Here is a 22,475-nt window from a genome sequence, read left to right on the forward strand (position 1 = left end):
AAAATATAAACGTAAGCAATACGTTGTACCACGTGTTTGATCTTTTGGCCCAATTTATCCTCTTGGATGAGGTTCTATTACCTTATATGGTTATATGGTTATGTATAGGGGTCTATTCACTATCATAAGACATAGGTACATTTGTGCACTCCTTTAAAAATTTGGGAGGGGTACCTTGGCCCACCCTTTAAATTTTGGAAATTGCCCAATTTAAACATTTGGTATAATAGTATATGACCCTGATATATATTACGATAACCTCGTTCCCTTTTAGGGGTACAAAATTGCCAAATTTTAGTACAACCACGTTTTTTTTTTGGCCCAATTTATCCTCTTGGATGAGGTTCTATTACCTTATATGGTTATATGGTTATGTATAGCGGTCTATTCCCTATCATAAGACATAGGTACATTTGTGCACTCCTTTAAAAATTTGGGAGGGGTACTTTGGCCCACCCCTTAAATTTTGGAAATTGCCCAATTTAAACATTTGGTATTATAGTACAAGACCCTAATATGTATCATGATAAATTTGGGTGGTCCACATCGTTCTCTTTTAGGGGTACAAAATTGGTAAAATATAAACATAAGCAATATGTTGTACCATGTGTTTGGTTTTTGGCCCAATTTCTCCCCTTTGATGAGGTTTTATTACCTTATATGGTTATATGGTCATGTATATAGGTTCATTTCCTATCATAAGATATGGGTACATTGATGCATCCTTTAAAAATTTGGGAGGGGTATCTTGGCTTATCCACGCGGTTTTAGAAATTGTTTAATATAAGCATTTGGTATCATAGTACAGGTCTCCAATATGTACCACTATAAATTTGGATGGTCCACATCGTTCCCTTTTCATAGGTAAAGAACTACCAAAAATCAAATTTCGGAGGTTATTGACCCCTATTTAGCATGTTATATGGATATGTACAGAGGTTTATTACCTTTATATGTTTATGTTCCCTTTTAAATTTGGGAATTATCAAATAACAAAATTCGGTAAACGTTTTCTAGGACCCATTGTAGATGTTGATGTTCCTCTTATGGCCAAATATTCAAAATTTAAATGTTATTGACCGGCTTTATTATTGAATAAGTACAGGATTTATTACTTTTTTCATAAGACACAGGTGTATTTGTGTACCAATCTTAAATTTCGGAAGGGGTACATTTCTTATTGTCATATCAATAATTGGTAATTGTTCTTAAAATTGGATAGTATCTCTTTCATTGGGTAAATCATTATGATCACGTGATCGGTTATTGACCTATGATGGGATTAGGAGTCCAGGACATTGGTACATTGAAACTTTGTAGGATAATTTGATAATGCGTCATTGGTTTTGATTATTCCCGCCAAATATAAACGTAAGCAAGACGTTGTACCACGTGATTGTCCTTGATGAGGTAGTGTACAGGGATTCATTTCCTTTGTTGTGGTACTTCTTAAGTTTGAGTACACACACACTTTTAGAAAACAGTTGGTTCTACTCAGGTAAACAATTGACGGACATTATTGACCTTATTGAACATATAATGATATGATTAACTCTAAGACTTAGGTATATCAAGAGAAGTATTCTTTAAATTTGGGAATGGTGATAAACAGAATTTTAACATAAGGTGCGAAATTTGAAACAATACATTGAACTTTAGTCACAGCTCATAGTCTAAGATCATTGGTGATGATTGATTTGACCTTGAGCTTTAGAAATTTGATAGCTAACCTTATTGAATCTTATGACTCATAGACGAAAGGCAATACATGCTACAACAGTTTAAAATTTAATCATAAGGTGATGTAATCTGACACTAGCAAAGTTATTGTTAATGCAATTTGATTGGATGATCACTATCTTTCCTGCAATCTGATTGGTTGATCACTATCTTTCGTGCAATCTGATTGGTTGATGATTTTCAAATCTTTGCTGTATTCAGTTTTAAGTTTTGTTTAACATTTAAAAATCTTGGTTTCGTTCAACATTTTGCACTCACTGATAAATATGATCAAAACCGTTTATTTGTTAATCGAATAGTTAAAAACCGGATAAAGTTTGACGGTTAACCGTGAAACGTAAAATTTTTAGTTTGAAATTTTTTTGTTTGAAACTTTTTGTTTGAAAATTCTTGCTTTCAAATTTTTGTTTGAATTTTTGTTTCAAAATTTTGTTTGACATTTTTTTGACAACTTTTGTTTCAAAAATTTTTTGTTTAAAAATTTTTCGTTTGAAATTTTTTAAAATTTTTTCGTTTCAAAATTTTGTTTAAAATTTTTGTTTGAAATTTTTCGTTTCCAAATTTTTTGTTTGAAATTTTTTGTTTGAAAATTTTTGTTCGAAAATTTTGTTTAAAATTTTTTGTTTGAAATTTTTCGTTTCCAAATTTTTTGTTTGAAATTTTGTTTCAAAATTTTGTTTGAAATTTTTTTCGCTTCAAAATTTTGTTTGAATTTTTTTCGTTTGAAATTTTTTGTTTGAATTTTTTTCGTTTCAAAATTTTGTTTCAAAGATTTTTGTTCTAATTTTTTGTTTTAAAGTTTGGTTTGACATTTTTAAAAGTTTGTGCACTTATTAGTAAAGAACCGGAACTGTTTGAAACAAAAACCTTTGACAACATTGTGGTGCAATAGTACACGTCAGAATATGGGGTTGTACTTGAAATGAAAAAACACAAATCATTGAAATGGATCATTTTATTACACTCCACATACATCCATACCAGATAGTGGTTCTGGATATTGTCGATACAATGTATTTTGAACTTCGTGCACTAGTTTGTCTTTAGCATATAATTTTAATTCCAGTTGAAGTCTTTTAAGGTCTATTGCAATATCAATTGGTGGAAACTCAATGTCCATTTGATCACAAATAAACTGTTTATCAATACAGGTATGCACCCACGAACGATGTTGACAACCATCACAATATCTAGATACATGTTGTACAATATGCATAACACATTTTTCAAAATAGTACTTTTTCAGGAATATACTTGTTTTGTTGCACACTTCCACTGCATGTTTAACACACTGGAATACGCTGATGAATTTGTTCCATTCCGTTTGTGTTAGATACACCATGTTGCGAGGAACATGAAATGTACTCTTTTTACGTAACAGCACCATCTTCTCTTCGAGGACTGTACGCAGCACCACTTCATGATTTGAGCCTAATGATTTGACTATGGTCACATTTAGCTCATCATGAAAATAATCGTTCATTTGGTCGATTCGTGCCATTCTTCAAAGTTCAGTTGTACACCAAATTGTTCTGCTTTGCCCAATCGAATTACAGGTTCAAATGTTCTAGCACTGATACCAATCATCACATGTTTTGTTTGAAATATATTTATTGGATAATAGCTTGCGAAGAGGAATTCTTTATCGTTAGAAGTACACATCTTTCCTCCTGAAAAGTACTTGCTCAAATGATTTCGTGGGATGACAGTGTATTGGTTGATATATAGTTATTGCTGACGTCATTGAAAAGAAATGTGCTGATATTTGAATTCATGATTTCATCACAGTTGCTGCCGACATGCTGACCAACCAAATTCATACAACTACGGCTGACGTCATTGGAAAGAAATGTGCTGACGTTTGAATTCAATTGCTGACGAATCCGGCTGTGTATTAAATTCAAGTTGATGACTTCGACCCAAGAATCCTTTGTAACATAAAGATACAGATCCAGTATTTAAGAAACGCAGCAGTTCTTCTTGTTTTGATGCTTCCATGGGAAAATATCTTGCTGGTAAAATTATATTCTTATCATTTTCAAGCTTCACTACGATTCTTAATCCAAACTTTGTAGGGATTTTTTGGCTAGCTAAGATTCTATAAGGTACATTCTGTTGTAAATCAGTAATCTTGGTAAATGATTTCATCACATCACGTGTGTTTAGAAACTGCAGACAAGTAGCCATGATGATGTTGTCATGAATACTAACTCGAACGATGATGCAAAACATGACGTTGCATTATCATGTTCTGACGTGTATTATTGCACCATAATGTTGCCAGAGGTTTTTGTTTTAAACAGTTCCGGTTCTTTACTAATAAGTGCACAAACTTTTAAAAATGTCAAATCAAACCTTGAAACAAAAATTTCAAACAAAAATTTCGAAACAAAAATTTTTAAACGAAAAAATTTCAAAGAAAATTTTGAAACAAAAATTTCAAAACAAAAAATTTCAAAAAAAATTTTGAAACAAAAATTTCAAACAATTTTGAAACAAAAATTCCAAACCAAAAAATTTCAAACAAAATTTTTTAAACAAAACTTTCGAAACAAATTTTTCAAACCAAAAATTTCAAACGAAAAAAATTTCAAACCTGTTTCAAACAAAAAATTTGGAAACAAAAACTTCGAAACAAAAATTTTCAAACTAAAAATATCAAAGGAAAAAATGTCAAACCAAAGTTTCAAACAAAAATTTCAAAAACTTTTTTAAATGTTAAACAAAACTTAAAACTGAATGCAGCAAAGATTTGAAAATCAGTAACCAATCAGATTGCACGAAAGATAGTGAACAACCAATCAAATTGCATCAACAATAACTTTGCCAGTGATGTAGCATGTATTCCCTTAAGACTATGAGTCATTAGATTCAATAAGGTTAGCTATGTATCCCTGTACACTACCTCATCAAGGTCAATCACGTGGTACAACGTCTTGCTTACGTTTATATTTGGCGGGAATAATCAAAACCAATGACGCATTATCAAATTATCCTACAAAGTTTCAATGTACCAATGTCCTGGACTCCTAATCCCATCATAGGTCAATAACCGATCACGTGATCATAATGATTTACCCAATGAAAGAGATACTATCCAATTTTAAGAACAATTACCAATTATTGATATGACAATAAGAAATGTACCCCTTCCGAAATTTAAGATTGGTACACAAATACACCTGTGTCTTATGAAAAAAGTAATAAATCCTGTACTTATTCAATAATAAAGCCGGTCAATAACATTTAAATTTTGAATATTTGGCCATAAGAGGAACATCAACATCTACAATGGGTCCTAGAAAACGTTTACCGAATTTTGTTATTTGATAATTCCCAAATTTAAAAGGGAACATAAACATATAAAGGTAATAAACCTCTGTACATATCCATATAACATGCTAAATAGGGGTCAATAACCTCCGAAATTTGATTTTTGGTAGTTCTTTACCTATGAAAAGGGAACGATGTGGACCATCCAAATTTATAGTGGTACATATTGGAGACCTGTACTATGATACCAAATGCTTATATTAAACAATTTCTAAAACCGCGTGGATAAGCCAAGATACCCCTCCCAAATTTTTAAAGGATGCATCAATGTACCCATATCTTATGATAGGAAATGAACCTATATACATGACCATATAACCATATAAGGTAATAAAACCTCATCAAAGGGGAGAAATTGGGCCAAAAACCAAACACATGGTACAACATATTGCTTATGTTTATATTTTACCAATTTTGTACCCCTAAAAGAGAACGATGTGGACCACCCAAATTTATCATGATACATGTTGAGTCATGTACTATGATACTGAATCCCCTCCCGGGGTGCATCAATGTACCTATGTCTTATGATAGGGAATGAACACCTATACATTACCATATAAGGTAATAGGACCTCATCCAAAGGAATAAATTAGGTCAAAAACCAAACACGTGGTACAACGTAATGCTTACGTTTATATTTTGTCAATTTTGTACCCCTAAAAGGGAACGAGGTGGATTACCCAAATTTATCATAATACATATTAGGGTCTTGTACTATAATACCAAATGTTTAAATTGGGCAATTTCCAAAATTTAAGGGGTGGGCCAAAGTACCCCTCCCAAATTTTTAAAGGAGTGCACAAATGTACCTATGTCTTATGATAGGGAATAGACCGCTATACATAACCATATAACCATATAAGGTAATAGAACCTCATCCAAGAGGATAAACTGGGCCAAAAAAAACGTGGTTGTACTAAAATTTGGCAATTTGGCACCCTAAAAGGGAACGAGGTGAAACACCCAAATTTATCATAATACATGTTAGGGTCCAGTACTATAATACCAAATATATAAAATGAGCAATTTCTAAAATTTAAAGGGTGGGCCAAAGTACCTCTCCCAAATTTTTAAAGGAGTGCACAAATGTACCTATGTCTTATGATAGTGAATAGACCCCTATACATAACCATATAACCATATAAGGTAATAGAACCTCATCCAAGAGGATAAATTGGGCCAAAAGATCAAATACGTGGTACAACGTATTGCTTACGTTTATATTTTGACAATTTTGTACCCCTAAAAGGGAACGAGGTGGACCACCCAAATTTATCATAATACATATTAGGGTCCGGTACTATAATACCAAATGTTTAAATTGGGCAATTTCCAAAATTTAAGGGGTGGGCCAAGGTACCCCTCCCAGAGTGCACAAATGTACCTATTTCTTATGATAGGAAATAGACACCCATACATAACCATATAACCATATAAGGTTGTAGGACCTCATCCAAAAGCATAAATTGGTCCAAATGACCAAACACGTGGTTGTACTAAAATTTGACAATTTTGTACCCCTAAAAGGGAACGAGGTTATCGTAATATATATTAGGGTCATATACTATTATACCAAATGTTTAAATTGGGCAATTTCCAAAATTTAAGGGGTGGGCCAAGGTACCCCTCCCAAATTTTTCAAGGGGTGCACCAATATACCCATGTTTTGTGAAAGGTAATGAACCTCTGTATACGCCCATATAACCATATAGGATAATAACACCTCATCAAACGCGATAAATTAGGTGAAAAGACCAAACACGTGGTTGTACTAAAATTTGGTAATTTTGTACCCATGAAAGGGAACAAGGTGGACCACCCAAATTTATAGTGATACATACTAGGGTTCTATACTATTATACCAAATGTTTAAATTGGGCAATTTCTAAAAATAAAGGGGTGGGCCAAGGTACCCCTCCCAAATTTTTAAAGGGGTGCACCAATATACCCATGTCTTATGAAAGGTAATAGACTCCTGTATACGCTCATATAAACATATAAGGTAATAGGACCTCATCCAAGGGGATAACTTAGGTCAAAACCAAACACGTGATACTACGTATTGCTTACGTTTATATTTTGGCAATTTGATACCCCTAAAAGGGAACGAGGTGGACCATCCAAATTTATCATGATACATACTAGGGTTCTGTACTATAATACCAAATGTTTAAATTGGGCAATTTCTAAAATTTAAGGGGTGGGCCAAGGTACCCCTCCCAAATTTTTCAAGGGGTGCATTAATATACCCATGTCTTATGAAAGGTAATAGACTCCTGTATACGCTCATATAAACATATAAGGTAATAACACCTCATCAAAGGGGATAAATTAGGTCAAAAAACCCCGAAATTTGAATTTTTGGCAATTTTTTACTCATAAAAGGGAACGACATAGACACCCAATACTGATAGGGGTACATACTGTGGTCCTAGGCTACCATACCAAATTTTTAGATTTGGCAATTTCCAAAATTTAAGGGGGGTGGTCCTACGTACCCCTGCCAAAATTTAGGGGGTGGGCCATGGTACCCCTGCCAAAATTTAGAGGGGGTGGTCCTAGGTACCCCTAGGTCATTGACCCCGTGCCAGGTCATTGACCTTTCACCCCGGTCATAAAAGAGAGTGAGGATGAGTCATTCGGGCGAACGGGGACCACTACTACTGTCGATTTCAACCACTTCCGACTTAAGTAGAAGGTAGTCCAAGGAGATGGAAAATATTCCTGGGACACTGAATCGATCCCCGAAAACTGCATGTCAATAGCTCTTGCCGTTTTTGCTCTGATACCTGTCAACCGAAGGACATAGCCTTTTATAAGACTGCCAACACTTATACTTAGTATAGTTTGGAAGTCTAATACTGAAGATCTTTTTCATTTTATAACTCCTCGTCAATATACCCCCTTGTTGAACTCATCAAATGTGGAGTATACAGTTAGTTTATTGACTTAGAGAGTTTCGTATATGCAACTGCCAAAGGCTTGAGGAAGAAACGGAAAATCTAGTATCCCTCATGTATACCCCTATTAATGTTCTTACGTACTTCATTATCGGATGGTATTTCATGAAATAACACTCCATTGTATTCCAACTTGCCTTTTCTTGCTTTGCAGAATGATACCCAACAATATAAGGCCATTTTCTTTTCTAAACTATTGGAAAAGTGTGGTCATTTCTATGCAAACCATAGAGATTTACTCACAAAAAATGGGCAGTACGTGCTGCACTCTAGCGTCGAAATTACAAAACAAGCGTTCACGCGGGAGGCAATGGTTTTTGAAAAGAATGAACAGGCAGGTAAGTGAATCGAGGAGGCGGTGGTGTATATATACTACTCTGGTCAGAAGTGTTTATTAGTACTTTGCAACCCCAATTCGCAGTGGATTACCGATTTACTATTGAGCGAACTACATGTAATCGTTTGTTTATAACACGCTCTTGTAATGGATTCTTAAAGGCCGTCATGTTCTATATCTTCTTTAGCACAGGTTTTCTGAGTTTCACATATACCTTCTTTGAATGCGAATTCATTCGTGATGTAAGTTGTGCTGTTTATTTATAACACTGACAGTAGCTCGTCTTACCACCAACCTTGTTCCAACACCTTTCTACTATGTGGAAAGTACTGAAGTTTGCAGTTGAAAGACTTATGATGTACCTTTCCCAAATGCGATTTTTTTTCGACAGTATTTTGCCCACTTAACAACAGCTTCATCTGCTCCACAGCACCTTATAGACTGATACACGTTTGCCTAAAGTTCTGTTGCTCTATAAAACCCGGTTTGACATCTGTTGCTGTCTGTAAGTGGTTCGGATGGAACTTGATTAACCTCTTAATCGGACTTACATAGTACTAGATGTATGCATATGAGTTGCGGTATTTTTGACAAACGGAATACGTTGGTTTAGTTACTAAACGAAAAGAATATTGATTCGAAATATTGTCTGTCCTCAGCTATAACGTTCGTCCATTTTTCGGTTAAATTACGGGTTTCTTCCTGGAATAATTTCTCATCTTTTGAGGCAATCTATCCATTAAGTCAATTTTTCACTTCTTCATAAGAACTGAGGCGCTATTCGGGAAGTCCGCTCTCCATCGAACGAAACAATTGGCAGGCGAAAGGAGCTATGTGTGGTAAAAACATGGGATGGGATAAACATCCCAACCTAATGCTTTCTACCTTTTGTGCATAGGATTAGCAACATGTGGTCGATCATTATTATGAAGGACTCAACTCTGTCGTGTCTATTGTGCAATTATGTACGATTTTCCTTCAATGCAACTCGAAGTATAGAACAGAATTCTGATACCTTCAGATGCAGAGTTAAGCTTGGATATTATGTCTTAGACCTGGTGATGGTGGTTGCATGGATCAACTGCGGATCTTTTGCATTTTCAATCGCCAAAATAAATCATTTTCATCGCTAGTAACAATTCGATAAAGAAACGATTTCCGTTTTTTGCCCGGCAATCAAAATTTGTCAAGTTATTTGTTGTCTACCCATTCCTTTTCTTTTAATCTTTCCTAAGGCATGTACATGTCCTGAAACTATTTGATTAACTTGTAATGCTTCTGCAAGCTGGGTTTTTTTTTTTTTTTCGTTTGAGATTATTCTTCATCTTGCAAGGTTTGCAATTCAACACCTTCGTGGTTTTCCATGTTCTTTGTTCTCAATACTGAAATCGCCATATTTCACTTCATTAAACCATCATTCACACATGTTGACTGAGGGAGCATGTTTGATGTAAGTTTCAACATGCATCCGTAGAACTTTTCTTTTTTAAAAATAGTGAAGTAATAGAAGACTTTTCGTAAATGATGCTTTTTACAGAACAAAAGTGGATATTTTTACAGTGATAATAGGAAAAACTGTTTGTGATATGCTGATCGAATGACTCATAGTGACTTTTAAAGCTGATACTCCTGCCTCTTAAATACGGGTGTTATCACATTAAAGAAATGCCCGTGTAAGAAGCAACACCATCTAACAAACAATGCTGCAAGTCATATCCAAACTCCTAATATATTGTTCAATTCACACTAGTCTGTGTATTATACATAGCAATACTATTCGTAGTAGATTTAATTTCTTGTGTACTTTCATTTTCCTTTTTAAACTTTCATTAGTGAGCGTCCTCCCTCTCACTAATTTCAACTCGAAACTAGAGGCGTAAGTGTCTAATCTCCCATAAAACACACACACACACACACAATATTTTATAAAAATCTGAGTGTGATTAATAAATATTTTGGAAATTGTCCTGTAAAATTGGAGAGAAAGTGCTCCCTTATTATTGTTCCATTTCAACTGCAAGCAATTCAGACGATTGGACGTTCCCAGAAAAAGTTAAACTATATTCGACAAAATTGTATATTTTATCTAAGTTATTACAGAATTGTTTAAATCTTCAGAGATGGGGTTAGGTAAGCTGCTAATATTTGATTGACTTCAACTGCAAGAGTGGAGATTATCTTAATTCCTCAACAAACATACACATCATATTGTGCTAAAATCGAATCATATTTACGAAAGTTATTAATTTTTAACTTCTGGGAGGAAGAGAGAATTCTATTCTCAAGTTCTAGATATATTTTAAATCCAAGAAGTGGAAATGATTGTGAAACATCAAAGAACATATTCCATGAAAATACTGTATAGTATTTTTAGAAAGGATATCTTGACTATATATTTTTTTTAATCCAAGGGGGACGAGGTAGTAATCCATACCACATTAGGCGACTAAATTCACTACTCATTCTTAACTGATTTTAATTCCAAGCATAGGAGTATGCAGAAAATGTTATGGTGCAGAGATTTTATGCACGTTAATGGCAACTTATAGCTCAATGGGATCGAAAGCTTGAAGTAGATCCTGTGCTGCATCTGGATAGTAATTCGCAAGATCGATGGTACTGGGTTTTCGATGCGGGTGATGAGACTTTGCATGATATTCCGTAGTAGTTAATGGTAATTCCTTGAGCTTGACGGTGAGAAAGCGATGTGAGCATGTGTCTGTTGGTCAGAGGTAAAGGTTATTCATTGATGACATCTGGAAGCGAGAGACCCCTATACGTTTATATTTTGTTCGTATTGGGTAGCGTGGGTATCGTGGTATCTGGTAGAAGTGGGTATCGTTAAATCCTTCTATTTAAAGATAATGTCTTCAGCCAATTCTTACGAGGAAGAATTAGAGAAATATGAACAACTAAATATGGGTTCCTCTGTAGGAATATTTAAATCTATGACTCTGTTGCATGGTGATATTAAATGTTTTAGAGATAGCGTAACCTTCCTAATAAGCTCTGCTTGCTTTTCATCAAATGGAAGCTGTAATGGTGCTCGCTTACGATTGATAGATATGTGGTAAAAATTCCAAAACACGTTACTCTAGGTGAATCGAATTCGGATTAGAGTTGCTTTTTTTGTAGGTGCATCTCAAAAATGGTCGATTGGGTGTTCAGAGGCACTTCGTACAGTCTAGTTTTTGTAAGAGTGATTTCATAATCCAAAGTAGAGGCCATGGGAGGTCCGTGTTGGTCTTCGAGCTATAGAAGGTGAGCACGAAGCCGATGAAGGTAGCGTAAAACCTTGCCTTCATACTATTTTCTAATTCTTGATCTATGATGATAGAAGGAAGAATGGTGAATGATATCGAAAAGGATGATGAGTTATAGTGTGGCGAGAACGTCTGCAGGTGTTTGCCCCTTGTTAATACTGCAAGGATGCTAGAGCAGGCACAGTGTTGTAGTGTGTGTATGAATTTTTGTATAATGATGGTTTAATTAAAAATAGTTCCAGCGGGATTGAGAAACTCTGTAAGTCTCTCGGCTGTTGGCAAAACCTGTTCATCAGAAGTTCCTACTTCAAACTCGATCAATCAATAGGACCTGGAAGACAAATAGTGCATACCAATCCGATTAGTGAATAAGGCAGTATTAACGTCGGAGAGGGAGCGTAAGTTTAACTCAAATGACCGTAAAAAAAAATAAAAAATAAAAAAAAAGCTGGTTGTGGCAGAAATACTGCAACAGCAAGAACTATGCTTGTGTCATTATTCAAAAGAATAAAGTTGTTGCTTCAAAACCGTAGAATGTGTGAATTGAATATATTGAGATATTGACCACGAGTAATTTCAATTTAAGTGAAGTAGTTTTAAAGTAATCGGGAGTCACGGGAAACATTCAGTGAGCTTGAATCCTAGTAAAACATACTGTACTACCATCGTAAACTTCGAAGTTACAAAAAAAAAAAAAAAAAAAAAAAACACTGGCAGGTGCAGGAGACAGCGAAAGAAACAATGTGGTTCCAGCAAAGATTTATGTCAGAATATCCATATGATCAAGGCCGGATTTAGCATTTTGGCGCCCCTAGGCCCAATATTTTTTTCCGCCCCCTAGTCTGGTTAAAGTTACTTTCCTAAAAATCTTTCTTAAAAAATTATATCAGGCCTATATGTTAATTGCTTAAACACCACTCCACAGTGGCAATACGATGCGTACCGCTCAACGATATTCATACAGCCAGTTCTCCAGTGTTTGAGATCAATGTTGTAACGAAGTTGATGCATAATGTTGAAAAATACTTTAACTTTACCATTATTTGTTCCAATGAACTTCAAAATCAGAATGCTTTATTAGCCTGATTTTTTTAATCAATTCAAAAAATATGTTAAGTTATGGCTATTTATTTTTATTTCTAGATATTTTTTATTTTTTTCTCTCGGCCGTGCGCCCGCTGGGAGCTTGCGCCCATAGGCACGGGCCTAACAGGCCTATTGGGAAATCCGGCCCTGCATATGATGATGCAAAATTGAAGGAACCACTTTTACATTTAAACTAACTAACTATATGGCTTATGGAATATAAAGGTTCAATGCCTCATTCACAAAAGTTCTCCATTGGCTTTTGTCTTTAGCCAATTAGGACAAGTTTCTACTTTCTATTCCTATTTCTTCAAGATCCATCCTAATATTGTTCTGCCATCTTCACCTAGCAAGGGCGCGGATTTCTCTGTAACTTTGGGAAGACCAATTCAGATATGTGTTTGGTTTCAAACAAGGGTCTAAGAAGGCATATATGAGGATTTTAAAACAAATTGAATTCAAATTATGACAAATATTGCATATTCATAAAATATATATATATATATAACAATAAAAAATACACATTCATAAGAATACATGGGGGCCCACGTGAGCTTTGGGCAGGATCGGGCCCCCCAGGATTGGCATTCTTGCTGCCTAGGTCTTCCTAATGGTCATTTTCCGATTGGGTTTCTAGTTAAAATTTTAACGTTTTTACCTTCTTCCATTGTAGCTACATGATCTGCACACCTAAGTCTCCTAGCACTAATGATTCTACCAATGCTAGATAAAAGATTAAATTATGCAGTTCCTCGTCATGAAGTTTCCGCCACATTTACGTTAACTTTCTTATTATAGTTGATACTGACACTTTGAGCTGCAAATTTATTTCACTTGAGATAAAATAAGTTTCCTGCATTTACACCGTAAATGTAGCGACCAATGTTTCCAAGTGAGATTATAAGGTAAACAACACATTCTCGCCAAGACTCAAAACAGTAGGATTAGGTAAGTTAGGAAGTTAGGTAAGTTAGGTAAGTAAGTAATGTCTCAGTAGTCGAATACTATTATTGTGGTGTCCTCCTAGAATGACAATTTGATATAAATTCCCTACTAACAGACTGCATGCTATAGACTTACTAAACTTCATCGTTATGGCAAAGAGGAATTAAGTTCACTTATAAATACCAATATTGTAGATTTTATTTACAGCACTTAGGTAAAAGGAAAATTCACTTATCACCAAAGATATAATTTGTCCTATGTAAAAATTTACATTTAAAATGAAATAGCTTTCCTGCGACAGCACTTAGGTAAAAGGAAAATTTACTTATCACCAAAGATATAATTTGTCCTATGTAAAAATTTACATTTAAAATGAAATAGCTTACCTGCGACAACGTTTCTGAGAAACGTCCTGAAACATGGGTAGTAGACACTATCAGTAAGTTGCAATATATTAGCCATCTTCTTAACTCGAGAATCGTTTAACTGGTCAAATATAAATTCTAATTTTTTTACCCTGTTGTTCCAGAACTGAAATTCTAATGTGAGAAAGCAAACACACATTTAAAAGGAATATTTGAAACAAAGTCTCTTTTAAACAGTTATTAAATATTGAGTATAAAATAAATATTGAGCCTCAAAATCGCATGCAAGTAATAAGCTATCTATTCAAGTATCTTAAAATTCATTAAAGATACACACTAATACATCATTCAAGAAATTTGCGAACCGTGTGGGTTTTGCTCTAACATGTTTTCATTATTATAGATATTTACAAATTTGCAATAGTTTAGAAAATTCAAAATATTAAAAATAAATTTTTATTACTGTTTATTCTAATTTTTTTTCAGATAAACAAATTTATTTTAAACCCATTGTAAATAATCCTCGAACAACGGAGTTTGCATAGCGCGGAACCAATAGATAGCGGAATAACCTCTGCAGGAATATTTCAAGTGGCAAATACACTTCTGGAGATAAAGACTAAAACAACAGGGCTTAAATACGATAAACAGTTTAAGATACAAGTAAGAAATGATTGCAGTTATCTCTCTGTACGATGTATAACATCCCTGGAAAATCCCTGAAGAAAGTAGATAACCTGTATCAGTAGGCTCGTCATGACCGTGCGGAACGTTTGGACACTATGAGAAAGACAGTGAACAAGAGCTTGGATTCTTTCTCATGTGTGGCAAACAATGCATCTACGACATTGTCAAGGTTCATTAGTTGTAGGTACAGCAGGTCTATTTCGTGAGCTGTTGTGCAGTTATGTAGCAGCCGTGTTCAATCAGCGAGATTAGGTGAATCCACTACCAAGAAAGCAGTAAACATGTTCATCCGGAAGTATATAACGTCGAGTGTCATATGTTAACGCACGTTATCCCGTTGAAAAATGGCTGCATGGAGGACCTGTGCAATAGACCTCAGGCCAACACCTCATCGATGTACCTTTCGCTCATTAAGAAAAAAAACTTGATCAAGAGCTTGATAAAAAGCGTATAAGATGTGAGTGGGCGAGAATCAGAGCCGCCTCCACATCATAACGCCCAGAGATGTAGATTGTAGGAATAGTCTATCCTGTTGCTACGGTATCTCTAGAACGAATGTGATCATCATTATGCTGTAGACAGTTATCGAACAATAGGATATGCAATTCGAGCGACACAGTTGACACAAGGTGTTTATATATACACATGCATACCTATCTATCTATATACAAGGTGTTTCAAAACAACACCGACAATGCTTGGGAAGTGATTTCTGACACCAGGATCAGACGGAAAGAATAGACCAACCTGAGTGCACGAATGCTTCCTTTCGGAACTATAGACTGTCGATAACAGAAAAAAAATAAATGTCTATAGCTTCAAAACTATAGGATCTACCGTGATCGGGTCAAGACTTCACTTAGGAACTAATATGTGCGCTATCCAAAAATACATATTTCAGAATCCTAAGGTACTCATACAACAGCTTTTATAGAGGGAGTTTTTCTACGGGCATATAATTCGAAGTACTCACCAACTACCTGTATAAAAATTGTTGCGGAAGTATCGCAGGATTCTGAAACTTGGGTATTTGAATAGGGCACACACTAGTTCCTAAGTGAAGTCTTGATCCGACTACAGTATGGGGCCGCGGTGGCTCGGTGGTAGAGCGTTCACTTCAGGTACATGGGGTCCCTGGTTCAAACCCTGCTCCCGCCAAATGAACTTTGTGGTGGACAAACACCGTGTACGTAAGTTTCTTCGGGGTTCTCCCGTTTCCTCTTACTTTCTTCATTCCACCATTTCATTCATTGTTCATCATCACCGTCTCCTTTAGCCTAGCCGGCATAACCGTGGGACGTAAAACTCAAAAATTTCACTTCATTTTCCGACTACAGTAGGTCCTATAGTTTAGGAGCTATGGATTTTTGCAATTCATTTTTTCATGTTTTCGGCAGCCTATAACTTCCGAAGGAAACATTCATGCATACAGGTTAGTCTATACTCTTTGTCTTATCTTGGTGCCAGGAATCACCTCCCAAATGTTGTCAGTGTTGTTTTGAAACACTATATATATATCATAAATTTTCATGTTACAATTATTTATTTTTTAGTAGTATCCATTTAGCAACACTTTATGTAAGATAGTGAAGTTTAAAATGTTGGTAAGGACTTGGCTCGATTATTTAAATTTGAGTAGTTACATAAAACAATACTGATAGAAATTTAGGCAATGTTGTTTCAGTCTATCTGCAAACAGCATTTATGTACATTTCTTTTTAAGTTTTAGAATGATAGTTAAAATTCCACATATGCTCTGCCAGCAGGAATCAAACCTGGAATCACGAACACCAAAGACTCACGCACTAGGTACTAGACCAGCGTGAAGAATTTCCTTTTAAGTACTATCTAACACGTAATGAAGATTGAGGACTTACGATATTAGGTCGTATAATATTTCTTTAAATTTAAAATAAACAATTTCAAAATTCTTGTTATACGCGACAATAAAATATTAAAATAGTACCAAAATGATTGTCTTTCAAAGGAAGAAAGGTACGCTAAACTGTAATGTTTGAGAAATAGAAGCCAACTTACCGTCATAAGGTTTGGGTTGCTTCCCTTCTGCAAATGTAATTGAAGGATCTTCCATAAGTATATCATTTATCTGAGATGCCCACTTAATTACAACACCTTCTATAGCACTCTTGAAATGCATGTCAACTACCACCCCTTTACTGAAAAATATTATGAAAGTTAGTAATTTAATAGTGTAAAATCACAATTTACTTAGTATGTGAAATATAAACGCTACCTAATAGGGAAAGAAACATTAAGCAAGTACGCATACAGTGCCGAATCAAATACAAGGCCTTGTTGGGTCCGTTGTGGGAATAGAAAAGTGTACAGTGAGAACTGTGTAAAGTTTCATTATATCGGCACTAATCTGTTCATGTTGAACAACGAAATTTTAGTTTTTTTTTTCATTAAATAAAAATAAAACGGCAGGCCTCAATGTTGCCACTGGATTCGTCATGCAAAAATGTCCTGCATGTATACATACAGAGTGGTAACCAGAGATTTGGTACTTTCTATACTCATCTCACCAAGCTTTTCTTTACTTTTTTTAACATAATGAAAAAGCTTTTGTTACGCTACGCTGAATTTTTATCAAGCTTCTTGGACAGATCATTGCAACAGCCAAAAGCAATCATTATGTTTTGAAGAGGCTTATTTTGGACCAGAGATGTTCACCCTCGCGACGGTGGCCCTCTTAAGGGCATTCTCACCCTCAAATTTCCTCGCCCACAATGACGTGAGGGCGAGAGTGCGCGTGGGCGAGAACAAGTTTCAACAGCGATTGCGAAGGTGCGCGAAGGCGAGGAGAAATTTCCAACACGAGGGCGAGGGGAAGCGAGGGCGATACACAACCCTCTTTGCGAGGGCGATGGACAACTCCCTTCGCGAGGGCGAGTACCAACTATCACTGCAAGGGCGAGGGTGCACGAGGACGAGAGTAAACGAGGGCGAAGGTCAACTTCCACTGCGAGGGCGAGGGTGCGCGAGGGCGAAGAACAATTTTCTTCGCTAGAACGAGGGCACGTGAGGGAGAAGGACAATCTTCCTTAACAACAACTATTTTGAATTTGTTGTTTGACCATTATTGGGAGAATATATTTAAAGTAACATCTGCCATGTCCTCTAGATAAAAAAGTTGATGTAAGCAAGATTATAGATTGGTCATATTCTTCCTTTCATTTAATTGCAGTAGACAATTTCTCTTGTGTACTTCTACATAAATATTAAAAATAATAATGCAAATGAATATAATATATGCATTTTTCTCATGAAAGTTTTCAGATAGAAATAGCGCTACGTTAAGAAGCGAGTGTGCCTCGTTGTTGCCCTGCCTATGCTAGAGACTTTTCAAATAAAAAGTGTCTACAGTGTCATGTTTAAAAAGTACTAGTAGACATATAATCACTCACGTCATTCAGCAGTAAATGACAATCTTAAGAGCGCTGATACCTGACACAATCAGTGAGAGAACGAACAGAATGCAGTAATCAAATGAAGAAAGGCTTGATAGAATGACTTTTGTTCATAGATGGCCATTTTGCACTGGGCTCGCGCTCACTTCTCGCAACTGGACTCGCGTTTATCCGTACTCGGGATTATTTCTTTCAACTGGGTTCGTGCTTAATTATTAAATGAATATTTTGTATTAAGTATCTGGAAACAAGCAATATGTTCTGATGTTGATTGAGCAGTAGTTTATTCCTTTACGTTTCCAACTTCTGTTGTAAAAATAGATATTAAGTGATATGATACGTCCATGAACACTCGGATGGTATAACCTCAGTGCGATTTCTTTGCTTTTTTCTCTTCTCCCACCTAAAACCAAGTTTTATATGCTCAAAGACACACACACACACACACACATATATATATATATATATATATATATATATATATATATATATATATGTGTGTGTGTGTGTGTGTGTGTGTGTGTGTATGTGTGTGTGTGTGTTTGTGTGTGTCTATATACTTTGAAGCAAGAAAGCTTTAAATTTTTAACTATAAGACTTCCCTCAGGAACAGTCTCTACTTTTAAATATGTGTTTGAAGATAAATTGTCCTTCTAAAATACATTAAATATGATAATTTCTTAATTAGTTCTTATGCAGTAGTAAACCCATGTTCTTATCTTTATTATTACAGGGTGGCGCGTATTGTATCTACCAACTTCAAATGAAAATACAAAGGTGTGTTATGCAAGTTTTAATGCAAAACTGTTATGGAATATAAGTATATGGACTGGCAATTTGTACACTGTACAACACTTGTCGAAGGAGCTCACTAAACTTTAAAAATAACGTCCTGTAAATGTCCGCCTTTTTCCTGGATGCACTGCTGCAGGCGACGTGGGAAGGCATTCATCACACGCATTAACGTATCCTGTGGAATGGAACTTATCACATGACGAATGGCAGTCTTCAGTTCGTCAATTGTCTTCACGCGATTGGCAAAGACCCTTTCCTTAACATATCCCCAGAGGAAGTAATCAGGAGCTGTTAAATCTGGGGAACGGGATGGCCATGAGACATCGCCAAATCGGGATATCACGCGGTTTGGAAATGTTTCTCTGAGTATAGACATACTTTGGCGTGCCGTGTGTGCCGTAGCACCGTCTTGCTGGAAATAAACGTTATTGATCACACCCCTTTCCTGCAATTCCGGAATGAGAAACGTCTGTAACATATGGCAGTAGCGGTCGGAATTTACAGTTGTTGCATGTCCGGCGTCATCCTCAAAAAAATAGGGACCAATAATGCCACACATTCCAACTGCACACCATACCACAACTTTTGGGCTACCTTGAGGCTTTTCATGTAATGAACGAGGATTCTCCTGAGACCAATACCGGAAGTTTTGCTTATTAACATACCCAGTCAGGTGGAAGATTGCTTCATCGGACATCAAAAGTTGTTGGAGGAACAGTGGATCTCGGTTAATCAACTCAAGAATGTTCTGGCAGTTATTGAGTCTGTTTTCCTTATCAATGGCTCTCAACTCTTGTACCACCTGCAGTTTATACGGATGGAACTTCAAATCACCCAGCAAACGACCCAATGAACGTCGTGTCAAATGTAATGTTCGTGCATGTTGCCGTGCTGAACGTTTGGGACTGCGTTCCATCGCTACGCGCACTCGTTCCAAGTTTACATTTGTTCGAACACTTCGTCCACGACCTGGTGATTTCCGGTTCACAACACTACCTGTGGCCCGCCACTGTCTCACCCATCTCAGAATACTGTGTCTCTCGGGTATAGCAACATGGCGATCATCACTGTTTCGTCGCAGTGCCCGCTGAGCCTCACTGACAGAACCGGTTCGGATAAAGGCTTCCACCGCCGCAATTCGCGTCTGCACAGACCACCGCTCCATGGTAAACTAATTGCCAGAGGCCCTGCTATTCAGTGCCGTAAGCATGCGCAGCATTCGTACGCGCATTTGATCAGGGTTGCCAACTGCAACTGGTAGATACAATACGCGCCACCCTGTATTATTATTATTATTATTATTATTATTATTATTATTATTATTATTATTATTATTAGACAATAGACAATAGCTACTCACCAACCAATACAAATTTCTTGGAAAAGTCGTCAGAACGAACCTTCAATTTACAGTACCCGAAGAAAAGTTTCTGTCAGCAGCTATAACGCCTACAGGTAATCTAGGACTGGAATTCAGGGCTGCATTAACGACGGGCGAGGGGAAGGGAGTGAAAGGTTTCTCCGATGATCTGAAGCTGTCACAATATACTATCGCTAGAGGGAGGGGCAAACGACACTTCGTCCTGTGCTGACGCAGAGATTTCTTTGAATTTAGTAGAGGTGTCTTCTTCATCACCTTAGTAAAAATAGAAACTACCTTCTACACACAAAAGTAACATTACTGGAATTGTAAATGAACTTCACCAAAATAATTTCGAGCCAATAAATAACTCAATCCTGTACGAAATCTTATATATCTTCTTATATGTTATTAATTATAAGAAACAATATGTTGAAAACAACACTTTTTAAACCTCATCACCGTTATCACTCTTATAATTTGCACTACGAGACAAGGTGAGAATTGTTTCGAGTCTTGTGAGCAACACTACTTCACTCAAGTCTCAGGTCTCAAACATTATTTTAGTACTCAGTGTATGTAAAACCTATAAACTGATAAAAGTGATTGTATATACGATAACAATGAAGAGCATATATGAACGTTTAAAGATACTCAAATAATTACACAATATAATAAATATGGTTTAAATGTTGTTAAACACACCCTTTTTACACCAGTTGTGACCAGGGCCGTGCTGGGATACTAATGAGGGCGGTGGACAAGTCTATTAAAAAGGGCGCTCATACAAACATGAATATATATATATATATATATATATATATATATATATATATATATATATATATATATATATATATATATAGAGAGAGAGAGAGAGAGAGAGAGAGAGAGAGAGAGAGAGAGAGAGAAAGGCTTTGAAAGAAAGTATGGGTGCGATTTTATATCAAAATCACTACCAAATTTGTTTTAGTATTAACGTAAATAGCTAACCTCGAATCGAAATCCTCTTTACTACAGAAAAACTTTTTTAGTTCCTGTAATAACATTTCTGTCAAATAAAAAGAAGATAACGTATCAACAACTTAATATACCACGCCTATGGACGCAGGAGGCTCATTGCCGCGTTTACAAAAGCTCTCCATTGATTTCTGTCCTTAGAAAACTGAACCTAGTTTCTACTTTATATTTCAATCTCTGCGAGAACCATTTTAATATTGTCCTCTCATCTGCGCCTCGGTCTTCCTAACGGTCATTTTCCTATTTGGATTTCCAGTTACAACTTCGAAAGCGTTTCAAATTTCTTCCATTCTGCCTACATAACCTGACCATTTGAGCCTCCTACACTTGATGACCCTGACAATGTTTGGTGAACGTATAAATTATGCACTTCCTCTTATGAAGTTTCCTCCATTCCCCATTCCCGTTCCTTTTGGAGTTCGAATATTGGTTGAAGAATCTTGTTTTCAAATAATTTCAGTCTGCGATTTTCTCTCAGAGTCACTGACCATGTTTCGCAACCATACAGCACAACAGACATGATTATCGTTTTATATTTTGAGCCACGAATTCCTCAACAGAATTAGTGACAACAAAAGATTTTTAACTGAATAATAGCACGAAATCCCTGCTTTCTGTTGACATCAAATTTTTTTTTTTTTTTTTTTTTTTTTTTTTTTTTTTTAGTGATTATGGTTTTGGTGTGTTAATAATGATCCTAGATATTTAAAAGTATCCACTTTGTCGAAAGAAAATATTATTTGGTATTTTAACGCATACATAAAATGCAGTATTATGATCCCGACAAACTTCCATTTATTTAGTTTTCTCTGCATTTACTTTTAAGCCCTGCAAGCGTTAATTAAGATTTCTGCATTCCTTTCTATTGTTCTATCATTCCCTATTAAATTTACATAATCAGCATACGCCATAACCTGGCAAATACAATTCAGCTCTAGTACCTGATTGCTGTCTTTGATTTTCCTTATAGTGTTCTCCAGAACAAAGTTAAATAATTATGACGACAACGCATCTCCTTGTTTCAGGTCATTCTCAACGTGAAAGCTCGTGAACAAGAATTTCTCTACTTGAACCTTACTTCGGGATTCATTTAAACATATCTTAATTAATCTACCTTTTTCGGTATTGCAAATTCTGTAAGCATGTTGTA

At 35.8% G+C, this 22,475-nt stretch overlaps 1 protein-coding gene across 1 annotated transcript in view; it reads right to left on the minus strand.

Annotated features, from left to right (window-relative positions):
* The window catches only part of LOC145694826 (dynein beta chain, ciliary-like), a 614,922-nt gene that overhangs the window by 511,203 nt on the left and 81,244 nt on the right, over positions 1-22,475 (minus strand). Inside the window, exons 4-5 of the mRNA XM_081771484.1 lie at positions 16,757-16,896; positions 14,054-14,206 (exon numbers count right to left, since the gene is read on the minus strand). Of these exons, the coding sequence (XP_081627610.1) occupies positions 14,054-14,206; positions 16,757-16,896 (293 nt within the window). The remainder of the gene's footprint in view (positions 1-14,053; positions 14,207-16,756; positions 16,897-22,475) is intronic.

Source organism: Thermobia domestica, chromosome 9, assembly GCF_964235325.1.
Source record: "Thermobia domestica chromosome 9, izTheDome1.hap1.1, whole genome shotgun sequence".
NCBI classification, from domain to species: Eukaryota; Metazoa; Arthropoda; class Insecta; order Zygentoma; family Lepismatidae; genus Thermobia; species Thermobia domestica.